This window comes from Balaenoptera physalus (assembly GCF_965194825.1).
Source record: "Balaenoptera physalus genome assembly, chromosome: 10".
Lineage (NCBI taxonomy): Eukaryota > Metazoa > Chordata > Mammalia > Artiodactyla > Balaenopteridae > Balaenoptera > Balaenoptera physalus.
In genome coordinates, this window is record NC_138889.1 from 87472122 (window position 1) to 87490916 (window position 18795).

General features: G+C 41.6%; 1 protein-coding gene across 45 annotated transcripts in view; it reads left to right on the top strand.

Moving 5' to 3' along the window:
- LOC309636883 (uncharacterized protein) overlaps nucleotides 1-18795 on the top strand; it is a 51049-nt gene that overhangs the window by 20453 nt on the left and 11801 nt on the right. For 23 of the 45 annotated variants that reach the window (XR_014250258.1, XR_014250259.1, XR_014250261.1 and 20 more), the window contains 2 exons: nucleotides 71-165; nucleotides 9241-9359. Coding sequence is in view for 9 of the 45 variants with exons in the window: in XM_082410644.1 (XP_082266770.1) it covers nucleotides 71-165; nucleotides 9241-9291 (146 nt within the window). In the remaining 36 variants the exon portion in view is untranslated. Of the gene's footprint in view, nucleotides 1-70; nucleotides 166-9240; nucleotides 9360-10715; nucleotides 10781-11915; nucleotides 11980-18795 lie in introns of those variants that run through there. The other 22 variants (XR_014250255.1, XR_014250256.1, XR_014250257.1 and 19 more) reach the window with 6 other exon arrangements.

Below are 18795 nucleotides of genomic sequence, written 5' to 3' on the forward strand. Positions count from 1 at the left end.
CATTCAGCACTGAGTTCTGCTTAATATTTTTTTTCTTTTTTTTTCTCTTTTTCTGGCCACACCGCAACAGCTTGTGGGATCTTAGCTCCCCGACCAGGGATTGAACCCGGGCCCTGGCAGTGGAAGCTCGGCGTTCTAACCACTGGACCTCCAGGGAATTCCCAGGTCTGTTGAATATTAACCTCAGTTTACCACCGTTAATTTTGGCATTGCCCAGATGTGGGACCCCATTAATATTTCTTTAAAAAGATTTCCTCCAAATTTCCATGCTAAAAATAGCAGCATTTCCTTAAACTCCTAAGACAGATACTCTATTATTCTGTGTATTTTTAAATCAGTACTTTCATTTATTCATTCATCAAAGATTTGCAGACCTGGTGTGTGACAGAAGTGAAAGATACAAAAGTCTGGTTCCGGGGGAGCGCTCACACCACATGATGCCATCAATCCCTGTGGCAGGCAGAATAATGGCATCCCAAAGATGTCCACCAACTAAGCCCTGGCACCTGTGCCTGTTACCTTGCATGGCAAAAGAGACTTCGTAGATGTGATTAAATTAAAGATCTTGATATGAGGAGATTATCTTGGATTGTCCAGGTGGGCCCAATGTAATCACAAGAGTCCTTTTAAAAGTGGAAGAGGGAGACGGGTGGGTCAGAGACAAAGAAAAAGATGTAAGCACAGAAGCAGAGTGAGAGTGATGCAATTCCTGGATTGGGGCCACAAACCAGGAAATGTAGGCAGCCTCTGGAAGCTGGAAAAGGCAAGGAATGGATTCTCCTAGAAAGAACCTCCAGAAAGGAAGGCAGTCCAGCCCACACCTTGAGTTTAGCCCAATGAGACCCATTTGGGATTTCTGATCTCCATAACTGTTAGATAATAAATTTGTGTTGTTTAAGCCACTAAATTTGTGATAATTTGTTACACTAGGAAACCAGTACACTCCCTACTCCAGGCACGACTTGGCTCAGGACAGACATCTCTAATCCCTCACAGTTTCCTACTGGGCCCAGATGCAGCCTCATGATCTTTCTCAACCCAGCAGTCCAGGTAGTTACTCCCAATCAGTCAGTGGAATGCAACTCACTTGCCATCCCATGGGGTCTGTACAGAAATTTACACCTGATTGTGACCCCTCCGCCATTGCCCCATATGTAAATATTAATTACTTGGATATTTCTTGATAGTTCTTTTATATCTGGGTTCCTAAACTAGTTCCACCACTTAATTGCTATGTGTCCTCGGACAAATTACGTACATCTCTCTGCTTCAATTTCATCTCTAAAATAAGAGTCATAATAACGGGAGTTCCCTGGTGGTCCAGCGGTTAAGACTCTGCGCTCCCAGTGCAGGGAGCCCGGGTTCGATCCCTGGTCAGGGAACTAGATCCCGCATGCATGCTGCAACTAAGAGCACGCATGGCGCAACTAAAAGATCCCTCATGCTACAACAAAGATCCCACACGCAGCAATGAAGATCCTGATCCCATGTGCCACAACTAAGACCCGGCACAGCCAAATAAATAAATAAATTTTTTTTAAGATAAATAAATAAAATGAGAGTAATGCTATTTATCCATAAGGTTGTGAAGATAAATGGCTCAGATATTCAAGCATTACAAATAGTGCCTGCCACATTGGGAGTGCTCAACAAATTTTAACAATGGTGATGATGATTGTTATCATTATTCCCTACAGGGGTTAACATGAGGCTTAAAAGGCCTTTTCAGTCATCCTGTCTACAGTGTGGGATATATACACTGAAAAGGCAAGAGTGGGTGCAATTTCATAGGAGCTAATTGGGGGAAGACTGAATTAGGGTGAAGATGGTCAAAATGGAAAGAAATGTGTGGACTTGAGAGATATTGCAGAGGTAAAGATATTGTAGAGGCAAGGCCTGCTGGTGAATTGCATTTAGGGGGTGAGGCTGTGCCTATGATGACAAAGTTAGAAGCCTTATAATGCCCTGCTAAAACAGCATGAAATAAATCCCTATTTTGCTTTTCTGCTCTCATAACCCTCCATCTTTTCCTATTGTGATATCTCTTTCCTTTCTTCACATAATAAAGAAACATCAGAAAAATAAAAACCAGGGCCAAAAGGAGTCACCAAGTTTAGGAGTATGAACTATTTGGCAATATATAGCAAAAACAGAGATCTGTCTGGATTTTGGCTTTTTGGTGCCCATATGTGAAGAAAGCATTATATTTGGGCAGAAAGAGGGGGTGTATGACAGGAAAGGAAGAAAAATTAAATAGAATTAATATGTCTGAATTGATTTTTAAATACATGAGTTAGCATAAGCAAATGAGTTTTATTTTTAATGCCTGTAATGAAGTTGGGCTGGGGGTGTAGGCAACAGATGGAGAAGAGGAACCAGGCCCATGGTGGCTGTGCAGGGTATGTGATGAGGCCGGGGGCTGAGTGATGTGGAAGAGGGAGGCATCCTGGAGATGGAGTCAGGAGAGATGGTTTCCAGCCTCTTGCCACCAATGCGCATTTGAGCGTGGTGCCTACCGCACAAGGACTCTATGGGATAGCGCTTGTGTTCATGGGCTCTGTAAAGTTGTAGGAAACTGTAGGGAAGGAGTCCTCAGGAGATGCCCATCTCGCTGGCACGTGAGATGCGTCTAGCATCGCACTGGCTCCACCAGCTCAAGGGTGGCTAGAAGGAACCACCTTCCCCCAAAAAGACCTTCACGCCCTTCTGCCTTTGCCCTCCCAAAGTGACTCCCATTAAAGATGGAATGTTTCTGAGCTGGTGGGCCAGGAACTGCTGACCGGTGGAGTTTATTTCTCCATGAAACAAAACACACCCACCCCTTATTTTTCCCTTCTGCCTGAGTCTAAGACTTGGCTGTGCTCAGCAGAAGGGAGGTGGGAAAGGCACCCTTGAAACTGTAGCGAGCATTTGAGCAGACCGAATTCAATTTTGGATACAAATGTCAAGGAAAGGCTGCCTTGGCTCCTGCTGTTTGTTTACTGAGGCGCGATGTGATGCTCCATTGAAAGACCTGCTGATTTCACCTGCGCAGGTTTGATAATGATACAGTGCAGGGAGCACGAGGAAGGATGACCTTCCCGAGGATGCTTGGAAAGGCACAGCCAGGCTCCTCCGCGCTCACCAGGACAGCGGGCAAGAACCCGGGAGCTTCTCAGGTCCCAGCCTGGCCACAAATAAGCTACCTGGACTCTTCCCGCAGCTTTGGCTTGATCTTCCTGGTCCATAAAATAAAGGGACTGGAATAGATGACCCCTAATATCTTTTCTTTCTGATGTTTTATGATTCTGGCATTTGGAGCATTTACAGATGCTGGCAAGGAGTGCCAGCAAAGAGTGTAGGATATTTGGCCTAACCATTTGGGAGGGTAATTCAGCATTAGCTTTCAGATTTTTTGATGTATACCCTTTGGCCCAGAAGAATCAATTCTTGGGATTTATCCTCTGGGAATACTAGCATAAATATGAAAAAATGGATGTTTATAACTGCAAAACATCAGAAACAACTTATGTGCCCATTAGTAGGGAAGTGGTTAAATAAATCTACTACACAACTGTTATAAAAAAATGCAGATCCATACGTCCTGAAAAGGAAAAATATCCAAAATATAATTTTAACTGAAAAAAATTAGATTGAGTAAAATATATAGCATGATTTTTCTGAAATGAAACCCAGATATGTGTAATATACATATATTGTTTAATTATACATTTATATATGTATATATGTGCATAGAGAAAAGGTCAAGGAGGTTCCACACCAAATTTACGTTAGCGGTTCCCTCTAGAGCTGCACGGTCCAATATGGTAGTCACTACCCACATGTGGCTACTGAGTACTTGAAATGTGGTGCAACTGAGGAATCAGATTTTTAAAATTTATTTAATTTTAATTACTTCGTATTTAACTTAAAAACTGGTACTTCATTCAGTTATTGGAAAAATTTTGAGTACATTTGCAGCAACTTGGATATGAGTCTACTTTTTCAACTTTATGTTTTAGGAATCTCAATATAGATCAAGGTTTTTCAATGAAAATTTAGCATCCAAATTGAGAGATGTTGTAAGTGTAAAACAGATACCAGATTTAGAAGACTTGGTACAAAAAATAATGGAAAATATCTCAATAATAAATTTGTAACTCATGAATAATTTGATAATGTTGATTACATGTTGAAGTAACAGCATTTTGGGTACATTAGGTTAAATAAAATGTATAATTAAAATTAATTTCACCTGTTCCTTTTTACTTTTTTTAATGTGGCTACTAAAAAATTTTTAATTGTATATGTGGCTCACATTTAATTTCTATTGGACAGTGCTGCTTTGGGGAGTGGGATAGAGGAGAGGGCTAGGCTTTAACTTTTTGCTTGATATACTTTTGTATTGTTTGATTTTGTTACAGTAAGCCTCGGTAACTTTCATAATTTATAAAGAATAATAAAGAGTTTTAAAATATTAAAATTAAAAGTTAACTTCTAGGATACAGTTTGGTATATAAAGAAAATTATTGAGAAAATACTTCTAATTTGTTCCTTTGGAGTTGGAGTGTCAGGGTCTGAAATAAATATTTTGCCATCAGCTTATTAGAAAATGGAACTCTCACTGTGGTGTCTCTGGGATTTACCAGCATCTTCTAATTGCCTGACTTTTTTCTGGATGACTGCTATCCTCAGCAAGGATACCTTTGCCTGACACTCTGCCTGACAACCATCCCAGCTGTGATGGAAAAGGATTGTTTCTCTGAGAGTAGGAGTTAAGCCCAGGAGGGTTAGAAAAAAAAGAGAAATAACCCTTAAAATAATCTCCCTTCTTCTCTCCTGCTCCCTCCTCCCGTATCAAGATTTCTCAAGGCTTTGGGGATCTCGAGTTCTAGGCTGAACTTCCTACCTCACTAAATGACAAGGCCAGGATGTTAATGTTCCCCACACAGACACGTCTGCATTAAACATAAAGATGTCTGTGTTACACATAAACACGTTATGGCTGTAACAATATCACTTTCAAAGGAGCGCTAATCCGCTGAAGTCATCGAGTTAGAAAACATTTGCTTCTCCATGTCTTGTGTCTGAACTGTGTGTGAGAGAGAAAGTAGGAAGGAGGGAGGGAGGAAAGGATGGAGTAAAGAGAAAGAGAATGCACTTTGTAAAACCCTACTTTGTAAAGACAGTTTTTAAAACTATCCCTCTGGTTTCTTACTCATTTATTATGGTGTCACTCGCTTACACTGTTCAGTCTCTGTTTAAAAAGTTGATTATAATCTTTTCTGTACAAACTTACAGATACACAGATAACCCCAATCAACATTTTGGGTATGAAGTTGTTGGGCTTGATTGGATGTCACAAGGTGACTTGGGTGGAGAAAAAAATCAACTGTGGTTCTCATAAAGCTCAGGAAATTGATAACTCAGTGCTTCCCTAAAACCCTCTACTACCCATATCATAGCTCGTGATTCCCTAGATCATATTTGCCTAAATCATATTTGTCTTCCTTGCTAGGCACCTCTAACCCCAGCACCTAGCACAAGGTCTGGCAAATACTAAGCTCTTAATAAAAATCTGTTGATTGACAGAATGAAGAAATGAATGGACCTACCATTCAAGGGTCAGCCATTATCTAAAACATTTATAAAATTAGAGTTCCAGCTCAAAAATGAACTTGTAAAATTTTCCATCTTATTAACACTGTATTTATTAAATGCCTATTATGAGCTAAAAGCTGACTAAACAAAGCCAGCTTTTAAAAACACGCGCACACACACACACACACACACACACACACACACACACACACACACGGTCTCTGCCCTTGTGAAGTTTACAACCTGGGGGGGGGGGGAGGCAAAGGTAAGACATAAATACACAAAATAAAAAATTACAAATGGTAATAGGTGCTCCCAAGGATACAATCAGGGATGGTGATAGAGGATAAAGGAGGGAGCTATACCAATTTAGCCAAGCCTATTTGTCTCTTCTCTGAGGAAGTGACATTTAAGCTAAAGCATGGGGGATGAGAAGGCGTCAACTATTAAACTATTAAATAAGCAAATTTGGGAAAGGGGGGTATGAGAGAGAGGGAAGAGCCTTCCATATACCCAGGAGCACTGTCTGCTGCTTGGGTGACTCACTGCCCAATGTGCTATGAAATTCAAACTTGACTTGATTCATTTGGGTTTCAGAGCCCACGCTAATCTGCGTGCCTGGCTGGGTGTCAGTGTTCACACTGCTCTGATCACAGCTGTTACCAACTGACCTGACAAGTCAGGCAGGTGAGGCGGTGGGACAAGAGGCAGAATTCCAGGTGCCCAGGAATCAGAAATGGGTAGGCTGAAAGGATTCTAGCCGTGGAAGCCCCTACATGGCAGGACTTGAAAAAGGGATCCTCAACTGATTACTCTCCAACAAAACAGAAGAGCAGCCAAGGCTGGACCGTCCTCATGCCAGATCAGCCTGTCTATCTCCAAGCCAGCAAATACACAAAGATCCATTCCAGCCTCGAACCTGACGTTCCCCTTAGTTACAATCCTGTGATTTCCAAAAAGACTATTTTCTGTTTCTATTCAGCTTATAGCAACCTGCTCTCTTAAATAGCTTCTTTATCTGGTGGGGCAATTACAGCCTGTAACTAACAGCTGCAGTTCATAAACATGAGTTTCACTGTTTGGGTCAGTAGTTCTTAGTCTTTTCTGAATGGCAACTCCCCCAGCTGATCTTGGCGTGAAGAGAGGCACCTTCCATCAGCACTCTGCTTGGTACGCGATAGTGCAGTTTACTGTTGGAGGGTTCTGTTTCCCCATTATAAAAGAGGTGACATTTTTATTAAAGTTACAAGTGCTTGCATCTAATACCAAATGTATTTCTGGATTTCGGTTTTACTAGTGATTTTAACTTTCCTCATTGAGTTTTTCCTTATATTCCAAATGGTCTACAATAGGCATGTCTTTCTTTTATATTTAGGAAAAAATGCCCTTTCAAAAAGTAATTCATAACTATAAAAATTTTAGGAGAAAATCTGTAGGATCTAGGGCTTGACGAAGGGTTCTAAGACATGGCAGCAAAAGCACAATCCATAAAAAAAAATCTATAAATTAGACTTCATCAAAGAGGATGAAAAGACAAGCTATAAACTGGGAAAAAATATTATTTGCAATGACTGCACATCGGTATCTCAGAGGATGGGAAGCCCATTTTTTGAGCCCTTAGGATGTGCCAGGCCCTGGACCAAATGTTTATCAACCCATTTCAATCTCACAGCAATTCTATCAGGCAGGAGCTGTTACTATTCCCATGTTCAAATGCAGAGGCAGAGGCTGGAAGAGTTTTAGGGTCCAATCCAAGATCCTATCACCACTGAGGGGCATGGCCAGGATTCAGTCCAGACCTGTTCATCACCCAAGTTCGCCATGATCCTGGTACTTGGTAGCATCCCTACTTGGTATCTATTTGACTTTGCCTCCATTTCCCCAACTGTAAAATGGGATTAATAATAATACCTACCTCATAAGGTTGTCGTAAAAATTTAAAACATGAATCTGTCTACGGCCTAAGAGCTATGTGCCTGGCACGTAGCAAGGGCCATGTGAGTGATCACTATTGTGATGGTGTTGTTAGTATTCTACCGACTCTTAAAAATAGGATGGAGAGACAGGAGAAAAGCAAATGACCCAAAGAGGCACCATTTCATGTTGCCTCAAAGGATTTCTCCTAGCCAAGTAACACAAGATGTACCTCCTCCAGGCTGCCGCTCCCAGCCTCAGGGCTTTCAGCAAAGTGAAACCGGCCATTTCCAAAGCCAAATTCTTCAGGATAGCATTAAGTCTTTGTTTTATCAGGAAAGGGGGGTTGGGGTGGGGGGGACAACTCTTTCCTTTAAGAGCAGCAGTGGATTTCCTCTGAAGAAACTTGCCTTTTACAAGTATTTGTTTAGGAGTATCCAGTGATCAGTGATCTTATTTTGTGTATCTCTGCTGCCACAACATACCATGGACCGTCAGCATCCTCTTTACTACAAGAAATACAGTCCTTAGTGCCTTTAAATCTAATCAGATTAGAGAAACAGTTCAGAAAATTCATCTTTAAGATTCTCTTCCTCTAGAACAACTCTAGGTACCTAAAGTTACCAAAAGATAACAAGAGGCACCACCTGCCTGACAGTGACTGGTTACAAAAGTGAAGAGCTCCTGGACTTGAGGCTTTCTTAACTCCTCCAAATTGGTCATGATTATTATGCAAATGATGGCTTCAGTCAGGGCCAGGGTTCAGTTTTCAACCCCAGTCAACAGCCCTATGAAAGACTTCTCTTTGAGAGGCCCTGAGGTTGCCTTTTGAGATGGGTGGGCCTCACAGAGCTCAGGGGGCTACAAATAGAGAACCCTCTGGGCAGAGCAGTAAGAATGTTACTGCTGGCGTAGGACCCTGTGCCAGGTCTATAGCTCGGAGTCCCTGATGCCAACTCCAGGTTATCATAGCCTTCAGGAAGGACACGGTTTACAGCTGATCTAGTTTAGGAAGGAGACCTCTCACCGGAATCCCTGAGTACAAGGAACACCTGATTTGGGGGAAAAAAATCCACCCCAGGACTGGTGTCCCAGCAGAGCCCCCTTAGAATCCCCAGGATTTTGTTTTCATCTCTATAAAGAATCCTACGTCTTTAGAATTTGGAAACTTATCTTAGTATGATTTTATCAGCATCCTTTATCCTATACACTAATAGAAGGCACAATCCTCTGTGCCATGGTCACCTTGTTGGACTCTTCATTTCATGATGAAGAAACTGAAGCCCAGAGTCAGACAGCATTATAAAAATAAAGGCCTGGAACCCAAGACTGCTGACCTCATTCCAGTTCTCTACCCTCTGAGCTACCCTGCCAAAATGACAATTTAAAGAATGACTTCCTAAACAGATTATTCCTTCTCTCTTTCACAATACCATTGGGTCGCCTCCCTGCAGATAATTCTATCCATAAGCCAATTCAAACACTCTGAAGCATGTCTCATCATGAACTAGAGCTTCTGCTGGGATGGGGAAAGAGGATTCAGCGGGGCTTTTTTGGGGGGGACGGAGGACACTGAACTCACTAAAAGACTCAGCAGAACAATCTTGATGACTCAGAATGACTAGAGAATAGTCTTTCTGATTATCTAGTGGTTTTGCTCATATTTATGGAATGAATGAATATGTGGGACATTGAAATATAATTCCAGCAATTCTACTGAATTTAATTCAATCTTTCTTTCCCTAGTATGTCAAGATCATAATGAATATGGATTACCACTCTGGAGAATTCAACTGATGAAGAACAGGGGTTGGCAATCTTCCCTTCGGTGTATTTTTGGTAAATTGCTGACCCTGATGTAGAAGGTGAGGTTGACCAAGCTGGCTCCTCTCTCTCTCTCTCCTTTAAAAGTAAATCCCTCATATCGGTTTGCTTATCTTTCACTTATCCCTTTCTCATAAAAATATCTTGAGGAATGTACACACACACCCAAGTCAAGTTATTTGATCTCTGGTTGACTGGAACATAGTTACCCAATCAGTAGGACCATCACACAGAGGATATGTCTTAAACTTTTCCGTTGAATTCTCAGTTAACGAGACTGAAGACCTGCCATGGGGCACTTGATCCTTTTTACTTCATTTAGGAACATGAATGCTGAAGCCAAGAGGCAGAAACCAGCCAACTGACACATCGCAACTAGACACAGAACATCTTAGTGGTGGGTTCAAGAAAAATAAGGTCAATTAAAAATTTTTTTAATTCAATGTCCAATTACAATTTAATACATTTTTTAAGCAGGCAACAAATTAAAACACAAAGAACAGTAAGCAGAGAAACATGTCAGGTAAATTACAAAACAGAGGCTTTTCAGTGAAACTATTTTTTAACTTAGTGCTTTTCAACTCAAGATAATATTTTTAAATTTTCAAGTTATTTGTAAAGTCACAAATCAAGATTTATCTACATTCAGGTAGGTTCTGCTGGCTCATGTCCAAAACGCTTGGTCCTCTGGGGAGAAGTATTCCTTGCTCTTTCTTCAAGTACTTATTAACACCTTTTACTTGTCAGGAATTATGCCAGGTATGGCGGCTACGAAGGACTAAGACACAACCCCCATCCTGTGGGGACTGACATGGAGACTAAATGCTCACACATTTTCTCACCCTCGCCATCATTTTCCTTCTTACAGTGCCACCAATCTGAACTTTATAATAATCATACGGTTTCTCTACAGGGTTTCTGTACACTCGATAATGATCCTTAATTCAGTTCACCCAACCTCTCAAAAATCCTGCTGTGCTTTTTTTTTCCTTGCTTTTTCTGTATATATTTTTTAAATTTTTATTTATTTTTTATTTTTGTCTGCGTTGGGTCCTCATTGCTGCGTGCGGGCTTTCTCTAGTTGCAGCAAGTGGGGGCTACTCTGTTGCGGTGCACGATCTTCTTATTGTGGTGGCTTCTCTCCTTGTGGAGCACAGGCTCTAGGCACGTGGGCTTCAGTAGTTGTGGCACGTGGGCTCAGTAGTTGTGGCTCATGGGCTCAGTAGTTGTGGCACACTGGCTTAGTTGCTCCATGGCATGTGGGATCTTCCCGGACCAGGGCTCGAACCTGTGTCCCCTGCATCAGCAGGTGGATTCTTAACCACTGCGCCACCAGGGAAGCCCTCTTTTTCCTTTCTTTAACTTGTTTTTTTCCTGGGTTCTTTCTTCGGTGTCAGCTGTCGCTCCGACACAATGAAGAGCTAAACGGAGAAGGGTCTGATTCCCCGCACTGGGCTCACGGGTAAGGATTTTGTTATGTACTATCTTTCCCAAATTTGCTGTAGCCCATTTATCCCTAGATTGTTTCCTTTCATATTAATAAACCATCATTATTATTTGCTGAAGCATTATTTGTTAATGTTAAGGGGAAAAACACAGCAGTTACCTATATCTCCACCCGTAGAAATGGGGCTAAATAAACTATGGTATATCCATACAAAGGAACCCTCTCCATGCTTTAAAAAAAATGAGAGGTCTCTAAAAAAGTTGAACTCCTGAAAGCAGAGATTAAAACGGTGGTTGGAGGAAATGGGGAGATACTCATCAAGGGGTACAAAGGTTCAGTTATGCACCATGCATAAGTTCTGGAGAGCTAATGGACAGCATAGTGACTCTGGTTACTAATACTGTGTTGTATTCTTGAAATTTACTGAGAGAGTAGAGCTTTTTACCACATACGAAAATGTAGCTATTTAAGGTAATGGATATGTTAATTAGCTTGATTTTGGTAACCATGTCACAATGTGTGTGTGTGTATGTGTATATATATATATATATATATATATAAATATACCAAGTCATCATGTGGAGCACCTCAAATATATACAATTCTTATTCATCAAGTATATCTCAATAAAGCTGGGGGCAGGGAATGAGAGGTCTGTGTGAGCAAGTATCTATGATATATTGTAAAGTTAAACAAATAGGTAAGTTGCAAAACTCTCTGTGTTATGAGACCCCATTTAAAAACACATATGTGAATCCATATGACATGCATCTGAAATACACACACACATAGTATTTAAATGGAAAACATTTTAGGGGACACAGAGTACATGTCTGGGAGCTAGGGGAGTTTAGTGAGTGAGTTAGGGGAGGAGCAAACGAAAGAGGGAATGTCACTTTCTCATTCTACACTTCTCTATTATTTTGACAATGAATAGATATACTTTTGTAATAACTAAATAAATAAATAGAAAGGAGAAATGTATTATTTTCCTAGACATTTAAAAACTATATATTCTTCTAGAATCGCATAGCTGTTGAGTTTTCATTCCTTTTGATGATACACTTATCTCCTCCTTTGTAGCTTCAGGGAATTAAGGCCCCAGGTGGACCAATCTGTGCCCTTGCTTCCCTATCTGCCCCTTCTGCAGGTTCTCCAGCCCCTGGGATAATGAGCTATGCACAACTGCTTGCAGCTTCCAGGCCACCTGCCAGCTTTGTAACCATTCTGCACTTGTCTTTTGCAACCAATGTCATTTTAAATCTTCACAGTGCATCTCCTGCAGACCTCTGCAGCATTCCTGGGGTAGATAGGGTGTTAGCAATATTCCTTTGGGCTCAGCAGAGTGAACAATCTGCCCTCCGTATCCGCGGATGGGAAACCTCTGGATAGCTCCAGCTGACTCTCTTCACTGTCATACGCCATTTTATATCAGGGACTTGAGCATCTGCAGATTTTGGTATCTGCGGGGGCTCCTGGAACCAATTCCCCGCAGATACTGAGGCACAACTGTATTTCATTCAGGTTTATCATACCCTGTTCCTGGAAATCTTGGTCACATCATAGATAGACTTGGCCCTGGAAAATCTATCCACCAGTCCCTGAAAGCAAGCCAGAGAGGTATTATTCTCATCTCACAGACCGGGAAACTGAGGCATCAAAGATTGACTGGGGCTGCCTAGACCACATGGCAGGTTAAAGGTGATGAGGTGTTGTGGAAAAGGTATTGGGATTAAAACCTAGCGTCCCAAGTTCAAGTTCTTGCCACATTATATTTTCTTTAAGCAAAACTTGAACTCCCTGAGCCCCAGTTTCCTTATCAGTAAAATAAGAATTATAATACTTGCCTCCCAGAGTAGTGGTATTACATGAGCGTATATACAATTGCATTTTGTAAAGTACATATTTTATATATAGATATATAGATATATATATGATAGGAGGACAACAAGCAGGAAATTATGTATGAAAAGTTAATCTTTGTGGCTGTATATCCAACTAGATTTTTGTTTGTTTAGTTTTCTTTTGCCCAAAATAGAAATTTAAAAATTTCTTTGAAGCATCTTAGAAGCCATTCCTTTACCTTGAATAGTCTTGTTCTTTAAATTCAAGTGTCTTTTTATACCCGAAGCATTTCTCCAGATGGGTTTTAAAAGGGGCACAAAAGTATCAGTTCCAGGAAGAAGGCAACAACACTCTACCAGAATGCCATGCCAAATTGCATAGCACTCTGAAAGCAGATTAAAGTTGTTTCAAATGCTTCAAAGAGAAGGAAAAATCTAATCCCCCAAGGCTTCCTTTAAATCCATATTCCTTAATTTCAGAAAATTTCCCAAGTCTTTTAAAAGGCCCAAATATCATTTTACAGTTTGGAAATAGTAATGGAGAACATTTCCCAATTTTTTAGAACGTTCTTGTTTCCTTTAAAAAGGGCTCAGTAAAGCTGGGTCTCTCTCATAAAGGAACTGGCCCAAGTGGAAGACAGCCCGCCTGGCTTGAGGGGAGTGGGTGCAGCCATCCCCAGGGCCCTGAGCCTGGAGTCTATGGCTTATGGTTACCTGGAGAGTTCCTTAAAGAAGCAGAGTCGGGCATTTTCCCTGTTATTTCTGGGCAAGATTTGCATGTCTGTCATTGTGGGAAGAACGCCCAGTCTCCTCACTATGTAACACTGAAGGAAAGAAAGTTTCCAAATGAGAAGAAAAACAAGCCCCGCTGCGATAGAGGCAAGCAGGACCATTTTCACTGCTTTGGAAAAACTGCTCTTCTTAAGCCATCTTCACCCACCCAGAGAGGCAAACTGTTTTCCTGAAACACTTTTCCTGATTCTTACCTTGCTGACCTATGAAAACAGTTATAAGAGCCCCAGTTACAACGAGTATTTATTGAGATTAACATGTACCAAGCACTGTGCTAAAGGTCCCACATGCTGTATTTCATTAAATCTGCTCAGTAGCCTTGAAGCAGATACTATAATTAGCCCCATTATACAGATGAGAAAGGTGAGATCTAAAGAGATAACTAAGCAGTCAAATGACACACAGCTACTTAAGTGGTTGAGCAGGGACATAAAACCAGATCTTTCTGACTCCGAAGTCCAGGTTTAACCAGAGTAAGGCACTGCCTAAATACAGTCCCAAGGCAGTGCAGGGACAGGTCCATGTTGTACACGTCTGTTCTACCTCAACTCTGGAGTTATTTTAATTACCAATAGCTGGCCTGTGTCCCAGCTAACTGTGCTAAGTGGTTTACATGCCTGGTCTCATTTAATGCTTCCCAGAGATTTAAATGGTATAAACTACCCTGATACTTTCTGCCTCTTCTGTCAGACTCTCTTCTTTTCTCCTTTTCTCCTGTTTCTTTCTCTCTCCCTCTTCAGCTCTGAGCCATTGAGTGCTTGGGTTGCATTTTCACCTTGCCTTCAGCCTCGCTTAAAATGTAGACTGTGTAGTGAGGAGAGAGATAAGTGCATCTTTTCAGGTGCCTTCTGCTTTAGATTGAGGGCAAGTTACAAGTGCCCGTCTGCTCTACAACTTCAGGACACCTCCCTGTGGATAGTGCCAGAACGGTGACCTCAGGCCACAGCTTGAACACCGATTGCAAGTAATCCAGCTCCAGAGGTGATAGAGTGACCTCTCTTTAAAAAGGAGATAAAAATAGCTAAGAAACAACACTTAGCTTAGTGCTCTGAAAGGTTGGCATCCTTCCAGGATAGACTTATGTACTTTTTGTACTTGGAGGAAAAAAAGAGATGGGATTTGATCCAAGAATGGTCCTCCAAACGAGAGAAATATGGAGCAAGCAGCTGGAGCAGAGTGGCCAAGTGGTACCACCAGCTGCAGGCCCATTAATTAACATTCCCTGGTATGTAGCAGCTCCAGTGACCTTGATTCTTGTTGAATTCACAGAGATAACTTTTACAGAGCCTCTACTTTTCTCACTGCAGTATATTTATCCAAGGAGTACCTTGCATATTTCCCCCCATCTCTCTGAGCAGTAAATTTATTCTAATTACAAAGAGATACAGTAAAAGCCTGATTGAACGCTTGGCAGTTTATAGAAATTTGTTTCTGGGGCTTAAGGGGGGTTTTTAGAGTGTGTGACTAGAGTGGGGTTGAGGGGAGCTGAGGAAAGGAGCCCAAGAGAAAATGTAGATTTAATGGACCTATAAAATGACCCTGCGGTAGATAAATGCTTGTTCCAGAGAAGCTTAAACAGCCTGACCCAAACCAGGGTCTGTGCCAGCCAGTCTGACACAAGGTGTCTGAAGCATTGCATATTTCTCTTTGGGTTTTCGGGTTTCCATATGAAATTTGTTATTCCCCAGGCAGAGGTGAGAGAGCAGGGAAATCTGTTTTCCAGAGGGAAGAAAGCATATTTAACTACAAATTTCTAAGTACTCAAAGCTATGAAAAGAGGAAAAAGTAAACCTCCAGCACCTGCCCTTAAAATCACTTTGCCTTTTCTCTAACTCTCTTGAAGCTCAGTTCTGAATTTTAAGCCTAAGATCCTGGAAGGCAGATCATGAGAGCCTGCCCTTTGTACCAGGATTTCTGCATAAGAACCAGCAGCCTTCCAAAGCCCAGTTATCCCAGGCACTTCCAGCTCATAATGAGACAGAGGGACACTATCGTCTAACAGAGCCTTCTGTTTAGAATAGGCTTTGCATGCACACACTGCTGAACTTTTCCACGAAATCCTTCTAGGCTTTTGATCCCATGAGTGACATTCATCTTTTTTGCAGCTGCTTTGCAAGTTTTGCTGAGGATGAATTTTAGGGCTTTCAACTGTTAAATTTGTTATACTGTAAATCTAACCACTACTAAAATGGAGACATTTGTTCTGGGGGGAAAAGCAAAACAGAAAAGGGTCTAAAGTAGACACTAGGGGGGAGGTAGTTTGGAGAGTGAATGCACTGGCCTCTTTGGCCAGAGGCTAAATGGGGATTGGGCCAGTGTTTCTTGGGGTTCCCTGTGTCAGCTTGAATAATGCAATAGCATCAATTATTTTACCAGCAAAGTGAGTTTATTCATTAATGCCAGAGGAATTGCAACCCGGGATACTGAATTATGGAGGACCACAGGCAAACCCAGGGAACAAGGAAGGGAAACTAGCTTTTATAGGGAAAAGGCGAGACTTGGGAGGACCTGTAATGACCAAGGAGCCATTGGAGGAAGCTGGGAGTCCAAAGTATGGAGGCTTCTCATTGGTTGGACTGCTACAGTCTCGGATTGGCTGGGCTGTCCTTCAGGGAGAGAAGTTTTCTTCTTCCTGTTGGATAGCGCAGTAGGCAACACGTTCCTGTGGGAGATGCAGGAGAGGTGTAGGGGTAGTCCCTTCCGGTTTGGAGTAATTGAAGAGGCATGGAGGGCGCAAGAGCTCCCCCTACAGGCCTGTACTGACTCTAATTTTAGCTGAGGGTTCTTTTAATTCCGCACCTGCCCGTTTTCTCTTTTTAGGAACTGGCATAAGGAGACCTTAGGAAAAAAATTTAAACTTTTTGATTGTTTAACACTCACACAGAGAAAACATTTTACCATGTTGTTTTAAAGTTAACACCCAAGTCAAGAAGTATAATATTGTGAATTCTTCCCCCCATCTCACATGCTCCTAGAGATAACCACTATCAGAACTTTTATGGGAATCACTTCTTTGCTTTTGTAAATAATTATTTAGCACCTAAATGTGCATCTACATAGAATATAGCTGAATTTTGTGTGTTGGAACTTCATAAATGGAATTAATGCCTTGTTCTTTTGTGTCTGGCTTCTTTTGCTCAACCTCCTGTTCATAAGTCATCCAGGTTGTATGAAGTTCATATTTATTACAGCACATTTTTTATCTACCACGTACTGTTGGTGAACATTCTGGTTATTTCTAGTTTGGGGATGTTGATAATGAAGCTGCTGGGAGCATTCTTGTGCATATACACAGGGAGCATGAGAATTTGCTCAGCTTGCCTGGTTGATATCAAACAATTCAATCTGAACACATCTTGAATCACGGTTAGTCCTAGTTGTACAGGCAAAATGGGCAAGATTTGTCACTTGTTCATTCAATAAACACAAACCAAACTTCTAGTGTAGGAATAGAAAATATAAGACACAGGCTGCCTTTCCTCTCTTCTGTGCTCAGAGCAGACATTACTAGTTCATAAGAGTGTGCTTTCCTGTTAAGTCTGGACGTGGCTTCAGAATCGTTTGCAACGTGGTGCTCAAGGCAGCCACTGGTAAGGATTAGAGATGAGGGGTGTGATGGTTAATTTTCTGTGTCAACTTGGTTAGGCCACAGTACCCAGATATTTGGTCAACATTATTCTAGATGTTTCTGTGAAGGTATTGTTTTAATTGAGATTAACACTTAAATACTTGAGTAAAGCAGATAACCCTTTATAATGTGAGTGGGTTTCTGCCACTGAGTTGAAGTCCTCAGTAGAAAAAAGACTGACCTTTCCCAAGGAAGAGGGAATTCTGTCACCAGACTGCCTTTGGACTCAAACTGCACCTCTTCTCTGGGTCTCTAGCCTACGGCCTACCACCCCTGCAGATTTTGGACTTGCCAGCCTCCACAATCATGTGAGCCAATTCCTTGCAATTTCTCTCTGTGTATATATAGACATCTTTTTGGTTCTCTCTGGAGAACACTAACTAATACCGGTGGCGTACTATTTGCATAGGGTCGCCTGGTGACACAGGAACAGAAAGCCTCTCGAACTAATTTAAATAAAGGAGAGTTACTGTTCATAGAGTGGAACTTCTTAGCATCAAATACCAGGAAATACTTTTAATATTCAGGATTACCCCCTCAAAACCAATTCATTATAACACTACTTATGTCTGAGATATTTTCCAAAATAAAATTGCAGTGGGTTTTTGAGTGTCATCAGTTGCTGTCAGCCAATGAGATGTAGAGCAAAGAAGCCATTCTGAGTGTTCTTAACACACAGTACCGCGGCTGCTTCCAGTTGGTGAGCTGAGTTGAAAGTGTCCTGATGTGTATGTTGTTTATTCTTCTCTGGGCTCCCTTTCTGCCATTGCTTTTGTGTTCTGGCAAACAGTATGACTCAGACTGGCTGACCAAAGGAGCATAGATGATAATATTGGACCTACTGTAAAGAAAAGGAAGAGTATCATGCTAGATGTTAGAACACAGATTTTCCAGAGGCTATAGATTCTCCAAGCTATAGAAGTCCACTTATAAATAATACTTATATTACAAAGTGCTAAGTTCTGTAACAGCGAGGTGTACAAGTGTAATGGAAGTAAAATAACCGTAGGTTGGGGCATCGAAGTGTGGGTAGAAGCTCACCAGAAGAAAGGGTGTAGAGAGGAAAAGGAAAAGTAAACAACATTAGCAAAGGTATGGGGAGATGAGAGAACACATACTACTCCTTGGCTGCCTGGCTACAGCAGCACCTTCCTTTTCTGTTTTGATTTCTCCCAAGGAGCAACAGTGAGGCTGCATGAGAGAACTTCAGGTGCTCTGGTGAACTTCAGGTGAACTTCAAGCCTCCTGTTATTTTCTACATCTATGGGGAATGTGTCCACATGTTTTGAAGCCAGGGAAAATATTACTTTACAGTAAACAGAGAAAAGGTTTAGAGGAGGTTAGAAAATGGAAAACTGGAGCACAGAGTCAGTGATAAGAAGACAGTTTTATATGGCACATAGCAATTGCTTCTGGAGTCATTAGGAGTAATATTTATAATCAGGATAAGCTAATGCTTTGGATGAGTTCCTGTGATTCTTCTGTTTCTGAGAAGCCAGATTACCTCTGGCTCCTGCAGACCTGCAAGAGACTTGTCCTCACATGGAAGAGACCTGAGAGTAGGAATGACATTCAAAATATTTAACCAGTGGATAGTAGATACCCGACCAGTTGGAGACGACTGGGATGGCTGGACCCAGTGCATATAGGCTGAACTCCAGCCCTCTCTTAGGGACCATTAAACCCAACACTTGTTCACTGAAGAGATTGAAGGATTTACCTGAGACCATGTGGTGGTGGCAGAGCTAGGAGTGGAACCCAAGCCT